Raw genomic sequence first — 17495 nt, forward strand, 5'->3', positions numbered from 1 at the left:
AGGTGAATGGAGTGAAAAAGTAAATATGAGTATTTCTTAGTCCTTTGCCTAACTTATCTAAGTTTTTTCTTGAAGGATAAAAGCTCCCAAAATTGTATGTATGTGTGTGGGGATGCATGCACATATTTACCTGTGTTTGTATTTAACTTCTATTGTTTTCTGGAACCTTTCCTATGCTTACTTCAGTTGTTCTAACGTCAAGTTCCCATGCATATGATTTCCACTAGTTACAGAGACATAGTCAAATGACATTTTTCTAATGCTCCAAAATCTCACTAACCCAAAAGCAAGAGAGGAGTCTACAAATTCTACTTTTACAGAATAAAAGGAAAACAATAAATTGCATCATTCAATGAATTTTTAACTGAAGGAACTTTTCTGAACTAGGCATTTTAGTTTGACAAAGCTGATCCTGTGGATTCAATTTCCATAAATCCCTTAAGTGTTATTAACCAACTTGTCTCATTTTGCAAATGTTTAACAAAATCATGGGGGGAAACAATTATTCTTGACATCACAACAGTTTAATATGTTAACATTTTTTTTCAGTGAGGGGAAAGAGAGAGAGAGAGGGAGAGAGAGAGAGAGAGAGAGAGAGAGAGAGAGAGAGAGAAAGAGGAGAAGGAGCAGGAAGCGTCGACTCCCATATGTGCCTTGACCAAGCAAGCCCAGGGTTTCAAACGGGCGACCTCATCATTCCATGTCGATGCTTTATTCACTGCGCCACCACAGGTCAGGCTATATTTATTTTTGCTTTCTTTACTTGTGTTATGAGAACAAATCACATATTTTTAAACTCTGACAAACCATACACTTTGAATTTGCGAACAGGCCCATATTAGTTTTCATTATTGTTGTGTTTTTCTTCTTGCCTTTTCTCTCTTTTTCTCTCCTTTCTTCCCTCCTCCTTTTCCTTCCTTTTAGGCTGAGTTCCAAATTCTTTTGCTCTAATTCATGTTTTCCTTTCCCCTCATTCTTTCTCACATCTTTTCCTCCCTCCCCGATCTTCAGGTTGCTTTCCCACATTGCACTGTAAACTTCAATGTGCTAGCGTGTGCAGTGAGTGGGGAGGGTTCCCGAGAACCATGGCTTTAGAAGTTTATGTGCATGAGAGCCTGTGAAATCCTCCCTGGCCTCAAAGATTTTAAGTAATTTCAATCTATATTTGCTTTGTCTTTTATGATTTTAAAGCTTCATATCCAATAACCACATTAGTATCCAAAGCATGGATTTTTTGAGTTTTACAAAGCTGATCCTGTGGATTCAGTTTCTATAAATCCCTTAAAGTGTTTAACCAACTTTTCTCATTTTGCAAAAGTGTCTAACAAAATCAGAGGGGAAAAACAATTGTTCTTCAACATCACAACAGTTTAATATGTTAACTTATTCAGTAAATTGTGCTTCACATCAATGGAAATCCTCAGTTCTATAAACTATCATTTTTAAATAGCAATAAAGATTGATAATGCCACAACACAATCTCCTAGTACCCGAGTTCATACATATTGTTGCACAGAAACAAAAGGAAATATTTCTTAGGAGAAATAATTTACTATCTACTGTATAACTATCTTTCATCTAAAATGGGGCACCAGATAAAAGTCCAGATTTTTCTTTCCAACATTTTTCATCTTTGACACATTAAATGAAAAATAATGCAGGCAAAATCCAGAAAGTACTTCCGGGGGAAATAACAAACACTGGAAGGAAAGAAAAGTTGATCACATGATTTAGAAAAATAACGACAAGTTGGTGGGAGACAAATGTGACAATGAATAAATCACACAAACTGCTTTTTCAGAACATAGTTTTTCCCTGGTGAGAACTGAGATTTTTTCAGCAGTGACATCTGGCCCTTTGATGAGTTACCACAGTGCAGCAGAACATGGAACTCACAGAGATTCCACTAAAGTGTCAAAGGATGACAGCTGTCATCTTTTCCATAGACAACTTAGAACACAAGCTCAAGAAACATCTGTGCATTTATTTGTGTCCTCAGATCTGGAGTTCAGTTAGGTTGCCTCAAGTCCTTGCCCGGAAATCCAGGGGTGTTTGTTTTTGCAGATGTTGCTGGTATTCATAGCAAGGCCAGTCTTCTGGAAATCTCAGCACCCCTGCAAGGTCCATTGGCTCTATCAATGTGTCATGAAGATGGGTCCATGTGCATTTCACCCACTAGCCTACAAAACATACAGGTTTCAGAACCATCACTTGCCTAAAAGGGCTGATTTAAAGTTTCTGGGAATCAGTTCATATGTGTCCAGGTGGATGCAGTGAGAGAAGAGCAGGCTTATATCCAGTAGAGGTGAAGAGAGGGAGTAAGAAGAAAAGCTAAAAGTGCCTCGGAGAAAGAACTTTGCATACTGCCCAGGAATAACATCACTGAGTAGTCATCAGACTCATCCAGCCTGGAGACTTTCGGATAAAGGTACAATAATTAAAGGAAAGGAAAAACCTTGGAGACATAGCTGTTAGCCAGTCAGGGTATTTTTGCTTAAGTTTAACCCAGCTTTCTTTTGAGCCAACTTCCCTACTCATTCAGCCGTTATTTCAGTCCTAAAACTATCTTCATGCTCTTACCCTGTCTCATGAGTCTCATGCCTTTTTCTACTCTTTTAAGTGACCAAAAGAATTACACTCTCCAGCCTGCCCTTGTTCTTGAGGAGAGCTGTATATTATTAGTCATTTTCTATTTTCTGGCACATATTTAATTCTTCATCTTTCCACTTTTGCAAGATCTGCTTCTTTTTAGGACTTCTACTTTTTTTTTTTCATTTTCTATAATTATCCCCACTCTCTCTAACCCTCACCTCTATATGATCCTATTTTGTAGGATCTTCTCAGCTAGAGGTTAGAAAGAAATCAGAGAAACAGAGGTGTGAAGGCGTTACCTTATGACAGCGTTAAGCATTTCCTCTCTCTAGTAAATGTGCAAAAGAAATGGTTTAACACCAAAATAAAACAAACAAAAAAAATCCCCCCTCCCCAAACCCTTTAAAAACCAAAGAACTAAGTTGCTGATGAAATTTTAGGAACCTGGGGAAGTAGTGGAGAGGAAGGAAAATTTTAGAGCAGGGTTTCCATTGATCATCCCTTAAGCTTCACTATTCAGGCTACCACTGACTATTCTTGGATTGGATGGAGTCAGTATCCAGTAGGAAGTGCTTGAGTGCTGTGCTTCTGGATCACCTCTGCAACACTGCCGATCTTTTGGCCATTTCACTCCTAATAACAGGCTACCTCACTGAAAGCAGGGTCAATTCTACCGGTCTCCTTGTGGCATTTCCCAAGTCACTGCAGTTCCGTGAAAAGATAAGGAAAGATATAAATTAATAAAGATTTAGACTCATATTTTTCAATTCTAATCCTCAATACTGATGCTAAGCAGCATAAAGAAATAGGAAAGGCTATGAAGTAAAAAAACAGGTTGTAAGCAACCTTATTAGTGAACTAGAATCTTTGGGAAATTTTTCAACATCTCTAAATTTTCATGCCAAAGTATCCAATGAATAATGAATAGAGGCCCTATTTGACATATAAAGATGTAGTGAAGACCAATGACATACTAAATGTAAAAATGTTCTTGAAAGCATTAAATACTATACTAAGTTATGAATTTTAATTTTACCCATTGTAAAACACAGGACAACGGAGATGACATTGAAAAGCACTTGAAATATTTTTTAATTCCCTTTTGTGTCAGAGAGTAATAGTTTTCATCAGTATTAATATTTACATTGTTTCTTTAATAAAGGGACCTTCATATTATCAAGGCACATGGCAACCAATAATGAAGACGTTCCCTGACTTTCTTTGCTGCTAAGTGTCACTAATGGCTGAGTGCTAGCCCATAAGATGGGACTAAAAGTGGTATGTGCAACTTCCCTCCATTTTCTCTCTGCTGTCTTAGATGTAAACGAGATGGCAGGAGCTGCGTCAGTCATCTTGGGACATGAGAGGAAAGCTGACAGGAGGAAAGAGCAGCAAGAGAGGGGCTGGGCTTCTGGCAACGTCACCCACCGGAGTTGTCCAACTGGCTTGTCTTTTAAGTGAAAGAGCAACTCTTCCATCTTATTGAAGTCACTGTCATTTTGAGTTTCTTTGTTAAATCAGCCAAATGGGAATTCTATCCAATAGACTTTCATTTATTTTTTTATGATCTATGCTCCCCTCTTTACAAGGTCTGTCTGGTAGACCTTCTTTACCATATTCATACTATCTCTTAACAGACTTTTGCACAAATCATCATATTTCAAACTTTGATTGAACTACGTATGATAGTTACCTCTTTCAGATGATAAAAAAACGTATTTTTGTAATTTTTAGTAGCACAACGATACCGTTAACTGTTTCCTAAAACTAACTGCTAGTGTTATTAATTATTTAAAAGGGAATCCAAATAATTCTTATGGCAGGTTTCTCCAGTTACCAAGGAGGTTGCCAATAAATGAGGAGGCAGAATAGATAGTATGAATCTTAGTCAATAATAATAATAATAATAATAATAATAATAATTTAAACATACACACACAGACACCTCATCCTAATGTGATTCCTGTGGCTGCCATTGCCAAAAGAAGGAGAGGAATGTCTTCCTGGGAGCCGTAAAAGTGAATCAGATGTGGAACTCCCTGGAGAACTCTCACTCTCCTTCCCTCTCCCTCTCTCTCTCCCTCTCTCTCTCCCTCTCTCTCTCTCTCTCTCTCTCTTTGAGCTTTTAACACAAATGTATCTGAAATTTGTTTGGGATCTTAAGTCTGATGACTTCCCATGGACCCTCAGGCCCAGATGCCTTCTGTTGGCATCACTTCCCTGAGCTTCACTCAACATGTAGGTGTGCAGTCAATTTTCAGCAAACAGACTGCATTCTTCCCTCTTCGTTTCTATCAATACAGGACCCCAGGGATGTAACAAGTGTGCTGCTTTAGAATGAAATGATATGAGAGAGAAAGCCCTTGTCAGTCTTTTTAATTTGCTCAGCACTGGCCTCGGGCCAACACAAAGAGATGGGTTCTCCTCTGAACATTCTGATCTCTGGTCTCCAGTTGAGCACCATATATCATGCCTTCAGCAGTGAGGCCAAAAAAGTCTTTTGATAGAAATCCCGGGTGTTTCAGGAATACTGTGGAGCTAGCAGAGGCTGCCTCCAACTCTCAGTTATGAACAAATTCCCTACCAAAAATTTAAAGTGAGTTTAAAAGAAACAATCTGAATGTTTTCTAACTTGTTTGGATTTTCCAAATGACAAAATACTGGATTATTATTGTGGTGCATGTGTGTGTGTCACAATGGCAGGCAGAAGGGTCATTTGCAGCCCTGCCATCCTAGGCAGAATGTTAGATCAGTGGTGGGATTCAAATAATTTAATAATCAGTTCTCTGTCCTAATGACCATTTTAAATATTGAAATACCAAAAGGTAGTTTATTTTTCATGCATTTAATACTTAAATAAGAACAACAAAAGAGGCATACAAAACTAGATTATAAGAAAGAGTTTTAAAATATTAATGAAAAAATATTAAATAATGACTGACATAAAACAATAAAACAGTTATTTAAGATATTTCCATATAGCTTCGTGATTGGCATCCTCCCTTGCATGTTTTTTCACCTGTGGATGGAATGACCATCACTATGGGCACTTAGAATACGCTGTTGCACAGATGAATGTTAAAAAAGAGTAAAGAATGTAAATTTGTGATTTCCACATTAGTAGGCTGCCCAGGCACCCACCTTAGAGAGAATCCTGATTACAAGTGCCATTTTAAGAACTGGTTTGCCAAACTCAACAAAAAAATAGGTACCGGTTCTGCCAAACTAGTGCAAACCGACTGAATCCCACCACTGCATTAGATACTAATATCGAACAGCGAAGACAGACATAGAGAACTTCTCATTAATCCCAGCTGCAATCCTTCCTTCCCTCCCTCCCTACCATAAGAACAAATCATTGGAGAAGAAAAACATTAATATTCTTTGAGCCTTATCTCCACCAAATAACAAGCAATATTTACTTGGCTCCTTTAACTCACCCTCACGTGTGACTCAAAAAGTATAACTGTTTGAAAAGTCACTAATCTCTCAGCTCATTGATGGGTCGGTGATGTGGAGAGGCTGGACTCATCCAAGGCTGAATGGCTCTGGGTCACTGCCAACTTGGTGTTGTCACAGTACCGCTCATATGGGATAGAGACATACGCTTCTAGGCAATAACAGCTGGATTCTTGCATGATTGGCAGGAAGCTTTTATCCCATATGGAAAACATGGTGGAGTAAAAAGAGCTTACACTTTGCAGTCAGCCAGACCTAGCAGACAGTTCATGAGAAAGCTACTTATTGTCAATGGGTTTCACTTCACTCATCTATGAAGTTGGGACTAACAATATATACCTGGTTGTGAATAGATTTAAAGTATAAAAAGGGCCTCCTACAGTTCCTGGCAAAAAGGATGTGCCCAATAATGCCTTCCCTCACATGATAGATGAAGCCAAGGGTAGTGACTGAATTATCTAAGCAATTTCTCTAGATCTCTCTTTGATGGAGGCTCCAGGCTCCCCTCTGTGCAGGCGAGCGCTCCATGAATGCCTGTGGGTTGATTGACTCTCAACCCCAGAGAGAGTATTCTGGAGGCCTAGATGTGGCTTATACAAAGCTGGCTTAAACATCAAACATGTTGGATATCAATGAAATAGGCTTTTCATTCTGATTTAGGAGTTTCACTTCATTTTGCCTTTAGCTCCTTAAGGGAATTGATCAGATCAATCTGTTGTGAAACTTTTTACTCACTGTGATCCTCTTACTGAATGCTAGGCAAGCGCTATTTCCTCTCCCACACATCTCCCCTTATTATTAAAAAACATTGTGCTACCATAGTTGTGACTAAGAAAAGGTGAAAATAAGAAACACTTGGCAATGCAGTGCATTTTTTTAGTTCAGTTTTATATACATACTTTAGCCGGATGCACCAGCTGTAGCCACTGCCTAACAGCAGGTAAAGACCAAGTGGAGAGGAGAAGGTCATCAGGCTGGACATAGCTAAGGTTTTGGGAGGTAGAGTCTTTTTAAACTCCTGGGATAACTGTCCCATTGTGTTCCATGTCTGCTGGCCTAAATCAGAATTATTATTTATTTAGGGACCTATATATTTTATATACCTGCCAGCTAAGCTCCCGTTCTTCAGGCCAGATTCTTTTTAAATGTCTTTCCCTGTGTGATAGCGGAATTTCAAACCTGGCTATCCCATATCAAAGAAGATGACTGTCCTGAATAGGTAAACCTCTGAGATATTCTTTAAAAAAATTAAGTTCTGTAGCCAGTTTAGAAATGGTAGACATATATTTATCCTCCTGTTTTCCCCCCCTTATTCTTCATTCCTTACATCGAAAATAAAACTTGGTAAAATGTGATCTCCTTGGGCATTAGTTAATAAGCTCATTTTCTCTTAATGCCCCTACCAACATTCACTTCTCAGGTGCTACAGGCACCCCGTCCTGAATCCAACTGCAGTTCCCTAAAAGTGGGGAAAGAAACGTGGCTCAGGTCTAGAATGTAGCGCTTTGTAGGATGTGAATGCCTAGTGATGGTCACAAGTAGGATAATCTTGTGTTAAAAAGACTGCAACAGAACACACTAGTCTTCTTCTAATTTAAACCATATTCAAATAGAGTTCAAAGATGACAGCCAACAGCAAAGTGAAGGTTGGCCTAAAACCTCATCAAAGGACAGAAAGGGACTTCTTTTTCTCTGTCTTTCATCAGACCAATATTTCCATTACAGAGAGAGAATGAAACAGACCAGTTTCAGCAGAACATCCAAGCCATAGGTTGGCTTTTCATGTCTGCCTCTGTGGGTTCCAGTCGCCCAATCTATAAGCTATGCTGCGGTGAAGGAGATCGCAAGGACTGTTTCCTTTTTGATGCTTCTGTCCTTGACTTTCTAAAGTGGTATATACTGGATGCATTCCTACCCTAATTAATGTCACAGATTGGAAAATGTCTGGAAGAAAAGAACAAGACCGATCATTTCCAGCTGGATAAAGATGAAGACAAAAAGGAAGCTGGTGTCCAAGCCACATACTGCCATATGTCCTCAGAATGGCCCACCAGTTTCCAAGATAATGCCACAAGGTCTGTGTGCCTTCTCATTCTCCCGTTCTTGAGGGAAAAGAGAGCATGGGGTCACCACCTCACCACCTGGCTGTTGTAGTCCTCAGTGACTGCCCCCTCTGTGATCCCATCCTCTTTGGGCCACCGGTGGCCCCTGTACCCCCGCTGCTGCCTCCGTTCCTCCCTCCTTTTTTGCCGGTCCCTCTGGTGCTCCAGCTGCTTGGTGCGGTGGTAGCGCTGTTGGAAGAGATCTTTTGCATACTCATAAAGCTGCATGTCCAGGAAGTTGAGCTCCTCAATGCGTTGGCGAGAATCCTCATTGATCTCCACATTGGAAGCCCGCGTGATGTTGAACTGTGTGAAGGGAGAGATGAACTTGAGGTTGAATGTCCTCTCAAAGAGAAACTGTGTCTTCCTTTGGAACTCTGTGAGCCCAAAGAAGGCCATGTTCTTCAAGTTGTTTTTTGCACTCTGCAATAGGATGGTGTTTCTTTCACTCTCATTCATGAAAGTCAAGTTGTAGCAGCCTACCAGGCTGAGGTCAGCCAGCATGCGCACCTGGCGGTTGTTAGCCAGGTTGTAGGTGCAGTCCATGAACTCCTGCAAGCTAACCCCAGACCAGTCATCCCCAGGGTAGCAGGTAGGCAGCTCATCAGGGGTGGGGCTTCTCCCATCACACATGTGGAGGGAGGTTTTCCATGTGGCCCCTCTCTGGACATGTTTCCACTCGCTGAGGTAACGGGACACTGGATCACGCAACATTGTGATGTAATAGAAATTCCTGGAAGAAATTAAAGGAAGAGTGTCAGTCATTGACAGTTATAACTCTGGGATCTTGAACCTTTGTAGTGCTTTTCTCAGCACTGAGTCAATGGCTCTTCTGCCAAATGTTCATGTAAGAGTGTTTGCCTGGATTTGCACTGATCAGTCAAATTAAATGTTCCCATATGTGCATATTGCTACAAACACGTGTGAATCAGTTTTCAATATTAAGTTTGCTGGGCTTTTCCTCCCTGCTCCAGTATGGGGAAGTATGAGTGGGGGGCTAGATCATTCATTCATTCAGCAATATTCACTGATTAATTATTACTGGTAATTACAATACCTTACGTTAAGAGGACACATCACAGTACTTGAAAGTTATTACCAATCCAATTTTTTTTTTGATTCTTATAACAAATGTTTGTAATAGACATGAAACTTTCTGATAGGGAAACATGTATGAAGTAAAGTGATTTGTCCAAGATCGTGGGACTAGAAAGGGCAAAGCTGGAAGCCAGGTCTTCTATTTTCTCTGTTTACGCTGCTATTCTGGATAACAAGGGAGGTGGGGTTGGGGAAGGATGGTGTGTGAAGACTAATATTACTGAGCAACTATTACATGTTAAGAACTGTGTTAGGTACTTTATGGATGCTGGCACAGAGAATCCTCAAAACGGCTTTGAAAAATGAGATTTATTTTTAAAAATAATACTGAGACTACAGGGCTGAAAAAGGTGAAAAGCCCAAGATCCTAGAGTAAGTTAATTCTTGAACTGCAATAGAATCTAGGTCTATTTGATTTCAAAGCCCCTGTGCTTTCTTGTGCACCAGACTGATACTTTAAAAACAAAAATGCTATTAATCATCAGGTGCTATGGTGACTATAACTATAGGTCTTGTCTTATCTAATGGAATTTTGGAAAGAAATTCATTTTATAAATGATTAGCTCCAGGATCATCAGCTAAAGATCAGGATACCCCTGGCTTCAAAGGGCGAAAAGAGAATTGGAAAAGTCAACAGAGAAAAACACAACAGTAGGCACTAAAGGATAACAAACATGCATTTGAAGTGAGGAAAATATTTCTCATCAGTTGAGCAGCTACCAATGGAATGGACTCCCCATCATACCATTTTGTCACTAGGAGTAACACTCAGAGTTATTTCCTGGGCAGACAAAATGTCCTGAAACATTCCGAAAAAAAAAACACCAGGCTTCCCTTGGCCAACCTAACCTATTCTGTCTTTTTTTTTTTTAATGCATACCTAGTAAAAACAATGACATAAATAAAGAATTTAGAATACAATGTTTTTAATGCTTTTTAAAAAATAATTGATGAATTATAATATTTAAAAACTAGATATTTTATACTACATGTACTGTATTTGCTTATTTTGAATGTCTAGCCAAACACTTTTGAAATGTGCTAAAGAAACTTCAAAATCTTAAGTAACACACATTTTCTTTTAGATCAGGAGAAGGAATTTATTGAAGTTGCCCCCGATAGGCCAGCCTGTGCCCTTGTTTTTGCCAGTTACTATTTTACATTACTCTGTTGTCTTTTCCTGTGACAGAATGACAATTCCATCAGTGGAAGAAAATTTCCCAAAAGGTCAGTAGGGAAGCAGAAAGTGACTGACACAGCTTCTAGGCTCCACAGAAAAACGTTGACAATAAAGTTATTGCTCAGAGATATTACTATGGTTGAATATTATGACATGTCATTATTAATCCTGCTTTGGTCCTATGTTGGGACTTGTTCACTTTCTAATTCAACAAGCAGAGACTGTTTTAATTTGTAAAACAATTTCATAGTAAATATAGAAACATAATAATGATGATAAAGTAACTCAAGCAGAGGTTAAGGATGCCAAACTGAAGAATTTAAATCAGAGAGACCTTTGCATTGAGTAAAATAAGGTCACACACAGAAAATTTATTATTATGCTGCTAACTGGGCAAAACGGGAAACACACAAAGAATTATTTAAATAAAAAAATGATGGCTATCAATTGATAAATCTCAACCTCATTTATAATATGTATCTCAAATTTGGAAACAATTCAGATTTTTAAAGTAATTATATGAGCAGGAAGATTTTAGGGCTGGGAATTATAATAGTTCATGACACATAAATTTCTTTTTTTAAAAAAAAACAAAGGATAATATATTTGTTTAACAAAACATAAAGGTTTAACTGGAACCTTATCCTGGAATCTTAGAGGCTTTTATCTCACTTGGGAAAATTGGCCATAGAGTACCTTATGCCTCATTCTTCATTTCATTGGAAATCAATCATAGCTTCAAAACTAACTGAAACTGACATAAATGGAAAATCATCTTGGTTTCAAATTTAACTTTATACAGTTTAACATTGTATTGAACAATGACTAACCGGAGGGTAGGGCCATATTTACATGAGTAAAATTAAGTCCCAAATGTCTACATGTTCTACTAACCAAATAAGTAAGAGACCCATTTGTTACTAAAATGGACTCTATCACCAGGACATAAAAATGTATAAGTGAAACATTCATTATATTGATGAAGTTCAAAGTTGTTCTGTCTCATGGATCTGGAATGGAATGGCTATAATAGCATTTGAGTTTTGTTTTATCAGACATATTCTCATGTGTGTTTTTGTTTGTTTCAGTTCTGCAGAACAGTCGAAATGGAAAGGTAGAACAATAGTAAAAATAAAACAATAGGGTTGAAGAACAATAAGCTATTGGAGAAAAACATCCCACAAAATCTGATTCATTAAATCAGGTTTCTCATTTCAATTTTTTTCTACTTTCATTTGTTTCTCTACTTCCTGATGCATTGATGAAGTAATGTCTACCTCCAGGCCACCCACCCAGCCTTCACTGTGCACAAGCTTTGCCCCAGTACTATGAATCTCCTTTGCACCTCAAAACAATGAAAACTCATTTTCTTCTGCTCCCATAACTTCATTCAGTTTCTAAGGAAAACACTTAAGTGTTCAGGATTACTGAAATCTGCAACTTTCTTTTTCAGTCCTTACTTGTTCAATAGCACAATCGTGCAAAACAAAGGAAAAGGAGGAAGGACAAGCAGTTCCCAAGAAGAGCCTGTTATGGCCACAATGCAGAGGTCTTCACAGGCTCCTGTTCCTTTGAACTCAATCTCCTAAACCTAGAGAGAGCATCATCTGTTCCAATATTTTTCCTTGCAGTTAACCAAAACTCTCCCAGGTTTTAAAAATATAAATAAGCAAACTATTATGTTCCCCCATTTATCTATCCATCCATTCATTTGTCAGCTCTCCAAACATTAACTGTGTATTTTTTCCCTGTATTTGCCTAGAACGGAGGTTAGGCATTGGGGATGCAGAGATGACCAAGACACCATCTTCAAAGAGATCTCAGGCAACCAATGATTTTGGTAAAGTCAAAGAAATTCTAACCACAAATTTAAGGAGATATTTTGCCAATCTCCCTGGACCAGAATAATCCCTAAAGCAGGTTAATTTTGAGTCGGTGACAGCATCCTGTCAGCAGGTTTCTCATTCTCCACCTATTTGGTTGAGAATTTAGGTTAATTCTTGGAAGAATGTCTGGAAAACAATTGCAGCTCTTCAGCATTGTCATTCTTGTGAACCCCAGCTAATGATGGCAAATACCCTTGTACACAGGAAGATTAGGGTACTGGTTCCTTGGTTACTTCAAATATCATTTTAACTGGTAATTATCATAAGGACCACCATGGCTTACTAAAGTCCTAAGAGACAAAATACACACTTTTCCGTGTCTACTTTAGAATCACTTTAGCATCTTGCATTGCTGAAGGTAGTAATCATGTTAAAACTTAAATAAATAAATAAATCTCTAAATCTGCACAAGAGCTTTATTGCCTTCCCTCAATCTTTGCCTTTTTCTTTGTTCATTTGCATCTCATTTATGTTTCCTGGCCCAGCTCCAGCCTCTTATCCATCTTTCCTGACTTTTAACTCACCTCTAGGATGTACTGTCTCACTTACATGTGAAAGTCTTGGTTACATCTACCTTTTAAGTTCCTTTTTAATAACTGGACCTTAGGCCTTGTGTCCCACAGCACCTCACACAAAGTCCTGTTCACAGGAATTGTTTGATAAATGAAGCTATATAAAAGAAATAATCATATGTGATAAATGTATTTTAATGACAAAGGTTAATATTGCCTTCAATAAATATGACTTTTTTTTTCTTTCTCTGTTAAAAACTAATTTGATAGTATTTTTCAATGTTTAAACTGTGTGGAAAGAATGAAAAGATACATATTCTTCTACTGCATTCATAATTTGATTGTGATGGTTGATATTCAGAAAGAGACAGTAAATCTAGACTTTGGGTAAAACGTTAAATATTACATACAACATGTAATTAGTAGCAATGAGGTTGTTTTTTTTTAATGTTAAACTTTCTTGTTTTTTTTTTCTTACTGCTTCAAAAACCTGTATTTCACTAAGCAGTTTATCGTTTAATTGCTCAGCTCTTTAATTATCAAGTCATTTAATTAACACATGCTTTTTGGAGGTTGGTTACGTGTGAGGAACCCCTCTAGAAAATGTGAAGAACATGAAAAATAAAATAAAATGCCCTCAAGTGTTGTAGATACAAGGGTGGTGGATTAGGGAAAGGCACTGATTGACAAGTTATGGGGGTAAGGAGTAGACACAAAATAGTTAAGAATGTACAGAGCAGAGTGGCCTATTTAGACCAGGAAGTTCAGGTTGTGCATTTTTCATTAAACGTTTGTTTAATCAATGAGTGAATGGAAAGAGGGCATAAACTAGAACAGGATGTTGAGGCCAAATTGTCATGGGTTCTGAAAATAACTGTGAATTGCTAAAAGAGAAAATGTGTTTGTGTTGGAAGAATCATTTAGCAACATGATGAGGTCTGAAGGGAAGAACCCAGAAACATGGGGGTGGGTGAGAAAGGCTCCCTGGCAGATTCAAGAAATACCATACACTCATTTGTCATTGTTCCCTCCCCTTTTCTCACTGTCAACTTCCTCTAAACTACTTTCTGTCTTTGGTATTTTTTTCTTCCCCTCTATCTAATCCTTCCCTTTCAATTCTACAGTGGAAGAGAGGCGGAGCTAGTGTGCTCATCAAAATGGTGAAACAAGGAATATAAATTTCTGGAATAAACTCAACCTGTGATGATTTTTAAAAATTCACTTTTCCTTTTTACTGTTAAATAATATTCCATTATACATCTTGTATCTTATCTTCTTCATTCATCCATCAATGGACACCTAGGTTGCTTCCATATCTTGTTTACTGTAAACAATGCTGCAGTGAACGTGGGGTGTTTTCAGATGGGTGTTTTCATTTTCCGTAGGTAAATACCCAGAAGTGAAATTGCTGGGTCATCTCTTTTAATTTTTTGAGAAACTTGCATACTATTTTCCATAGTGGCTAGAAATTTTATGTTTTATGGTGTGATCACTGTGGTAAGTCTAGTAACTATTTGTCACTGTATATAGTTATTACAATATTATTGACTATATTCCCCAAGTTGTCCTTTACATCCTCTTGACAGTTTTAACTGATAAGTTTTACTTTTTAATCCCTTCATCTTTTCCACTCGTCATCCCAAGCCCCTTTCCATTGGGAGCCATCATTTTGTTCTCTGTATTTATAAGTTGTTTCTGGTTTGCTTCTTTGTTTATTTTGGTTTTTAGATTCCACATATAAGTTAAATCATATGACATTTGTAAGCTTTATGCCTTACTAATCTTTCTTCCCCAGTCCATATGAAACGTGACCTTAAACACCGTGGTGGATAAGGTGCTAATGACTGTGGAATGAATAAATATATAAATTTTATTAGCCACTGTTTCAGGAATTATGATGATGATTTTCCCAAGAAATTCAACTTAACCAACAGAAGTGGCTCAAGCTAAGGGTTTCTCTTAGCCTAGATCGTGTGAAATGTGTGGGAAAGAATCAATTTCTCCTCCTTCCTCTTGTCCTTCAAACTTTGAAATAATTTTCCTTACGTAATCAAGTTTTGCCAAAGCCCAGTGTCTAAAACCTCAGTGAGACTTGGGGGGCATCTAAAAGAGATCTTTGGTTTTCACCCTAGTATATGCATAGCCAACTGGTACATCTTCAACATAAGCTGATATCTGCATTTCTAAAGAGTGAATCTTAGTTTCTCCTCAACCTGCTGTACTGTGTGCTGGAGTCATTTTCCAAAGGCTCAGAACGGAATTAATTTCTTGACTCCCTTTAGAGCCATATGCTCATTACAGGCTGCCCATTCTTCATTATCTCAATAGGGTATTATCCGCACTATACTGTATCTGATAGGGAGAATTGCAGCAGTTAGAGCTTAGCAATCAGACTGCCCTTTGACACAGTGATGAAAAGGCCTTTTATTTAAACCTTGAAAACAAATTAAGGAATTTATAAATGATGTTCTAAGCAAATGGAAAATTGGGAGCTGTGATTGTTAAGTATCATAATAAAGATTTTTAAGAGGCTGACAATGGTGTGTGTCAGAGCCATCGGTTCCAAGGATGTCCGGCATTGTGATGAGAAAATGGAGACATGAGCTGGTTGTTATCTTACTTCACACAGAAGCCATGCATCCCCCCCCTCCAGCTGCCATTACCTCCTTCTTACAGTGACTCACAAAGCAGCCAGACCCTTTAGGCTAAGGCATTTTTATTTTACTTAGGGCTCAGAGATCTAGTCTCTTTTCAATTTGTAGGAAAGAGAAGAGAGTAATGCCCACAGCGATTCCCTCGGGAGAGAGGCTTGTGTCCTTTTTCTTACCTGTGTACCTGGTAACTTTAAAGGAAGAATACTTTGGATATAGTTGTTCTAGCATTTTTATTTTTTTAAATCATCAATTTCCCTCCCTTCCCCAGTCAGAGATGCAATATGTTGTCATTATAGAAAATATGAGCAATGCAGACAGATGAAAAAGAGGAAAATAAAAATCACCTATAATCACTTCAATCAGATATAACCATAGTCAAATACATACATATATATTATATATATATATAATATATATTTTCTTTACAGATTTAAAACCATAATGTGCATGATATTGTAATTTTCATTTTAAACTCAAGAATACAGGTGAACATTTTTTTTTCCATTTTATTTCATATTCTTCCATAAAAGCATAATATTCCAATTATGGATGTACCGTAACTTATATGACCAATCTCCCAGATTTGGACAATGAGGTTGTTCAGTTTGGAAGGGAATACTAGAAACAATAATCTGGTGAACAAGCTAAGCCAGAAATATTTGTGCAGAGAACAAATTGTTAGGGGTAGAATATCTGAGTCAAGAGAATTGTCCCCATTTCATTTTCAAAATACTCACACATAATTGCCCAGAGAAGACAGGGCCATTGCATGAAGTCTGATGTCATCAAGCACCAGGGGACAAGGCCACCTGGGAGCCAAGGGAGGGCTATAAAACAGGCTCCTGGCTCTGCTCCTTCCTGCCTGGGCCGGGAAGGTGTCCTGCCCAGAACATAAGCCTATATGGTTGGTCCAGGAAAGCCAAAGTGGGGGTTGTGACCTGGTAATGAGGAAATATTCTTCTAAAAAGCTTTGTTTATTTTGCATTTAATGATCAGCTGGAACATCAAATTAGAGACTAAATATTTGCGGAATCAAGTCCCACTCATCAGCTCTGCAGCTATATTAAAGCCGACATCTGGATCAGAAAGACGAAGGTCCCTCACCCGATTACATTCAGCACCAGTCCTACAAGAAAGAGCTGCTTGAACACCAGCTTTTCTACAATATCTGAGTGTTGGTTCTCTCTAATTAAGGAAAACCACACATGATGTGAAACCAAATAAACAAAAGCATGAAATAAGAAGCTTCTGGACGATCCAGGTCATTTCTCAGTGATGATCAGTTCACCTCTAATTCCCCAGAGGAAGAGGTAGTATTTATCAATAAGATGAAATTTTAAATCCTGTCATGCTGCGGCTTTATATTGATGTGAAACCCATGAGCCTCAAACTCACTAAAATGCCATGATTTTCGGGTGGTTGTCACATTTGCTTTCACTTTCCCCCCAAGTGGCTGTTGCAGGAATAAATTTCAGGGAATGCATGTTCCAGGGACTTGTTTCTACTATCTTGCTGAATACAGTATCTCCCTGAACAGTTTCAAATGTGCCAGGGAGGGTCCTGTTCTCATGCATTATTCAGAGACTTTTGTGATTATTTGGTTCAGAGGCCCCCTGCTTTGCGTGGCCTCTCTGGGATTGGGGTATGAGGCGCTCTGCTCTGCAAAGCTGTGTTTTATGCATGTGGGCATCCAGCTGGAGCCTGAAGCCGCCCAGAAGGGAGATAAGGCCCAATTCAGTCCTCCTCGCAGCTCTAATCCCAGCCGGGCAAAGCAGAACACCAGATAGTACACTCCGATTGTGTTATCAGGCCATTTGTGTTCAGTCGTGCTCTCTCTTTAGCTAATTTCTCAGATGCTCCTTTCAGGGAATGTAAGAATTACACAAGGTAGAAGCGGCAAGGAGTCTCCATTGTAATTGTTTTGTACTAGCCAGCTAGGAAAGAACATAAATAAATAAACAAATAAATAAACAAGTAAATAAATAAGTAAATCAGGATATTTAAAATGTTTC

At 38.3% G+C, this 17495-nt stretch overlaps 1 protein-coding gene across 3 annotated transcripts in view; it reads right to left on the reverse strand.

Moving 5' to 3' along the window:
- Positions 1–1388: 1388 nt before the first annotated feature.
- Positions 1389–17495, reverse strand: part of HS6ST3 (heparan sulfate 6-O-sulfotransferase 3) — a 914631-nt gene continuing 898524 nt past the window's right edge. The window contains exons 2-3 of one of the 3 annotated variants that reach the window (XR_010751038.1): positions 7795–8886; positions 1389–2180 (exon numbers count right to left, since the gene is read on the reverse strand). Coding sequence is in view for 1 of the 3 variants with exons in the window: in XM_066380672.1 (XP_066236769.1) it covers positions 8178–8886 (709 nt within the window). In the remaining 2 variants the exon portion in view is untranslated. Of the gene's footprint in view, positions 8887–17495 lie in introns of all 3 variants that reach the window. The other 2 variants (XR_010751037.1, XM_066380672.1) reach the window with 2 other exon arrangements.

The sequence above is a fragment of the Saccopteryx leptura genome, chromosome 4 (genome assembly GCF_036850995.1).
Source record: "Saccopteryx leptura isolate mSacLep1 chromosome 4, mSacLep1_pri_phased_curated, whole genome shotgun sequence".
NCBI lineage: Eukaryota > Metazoa > Chordata > Mammalia > Chiroptera > Emballonuridae > Saccopteryx > Saccopteryx leptura.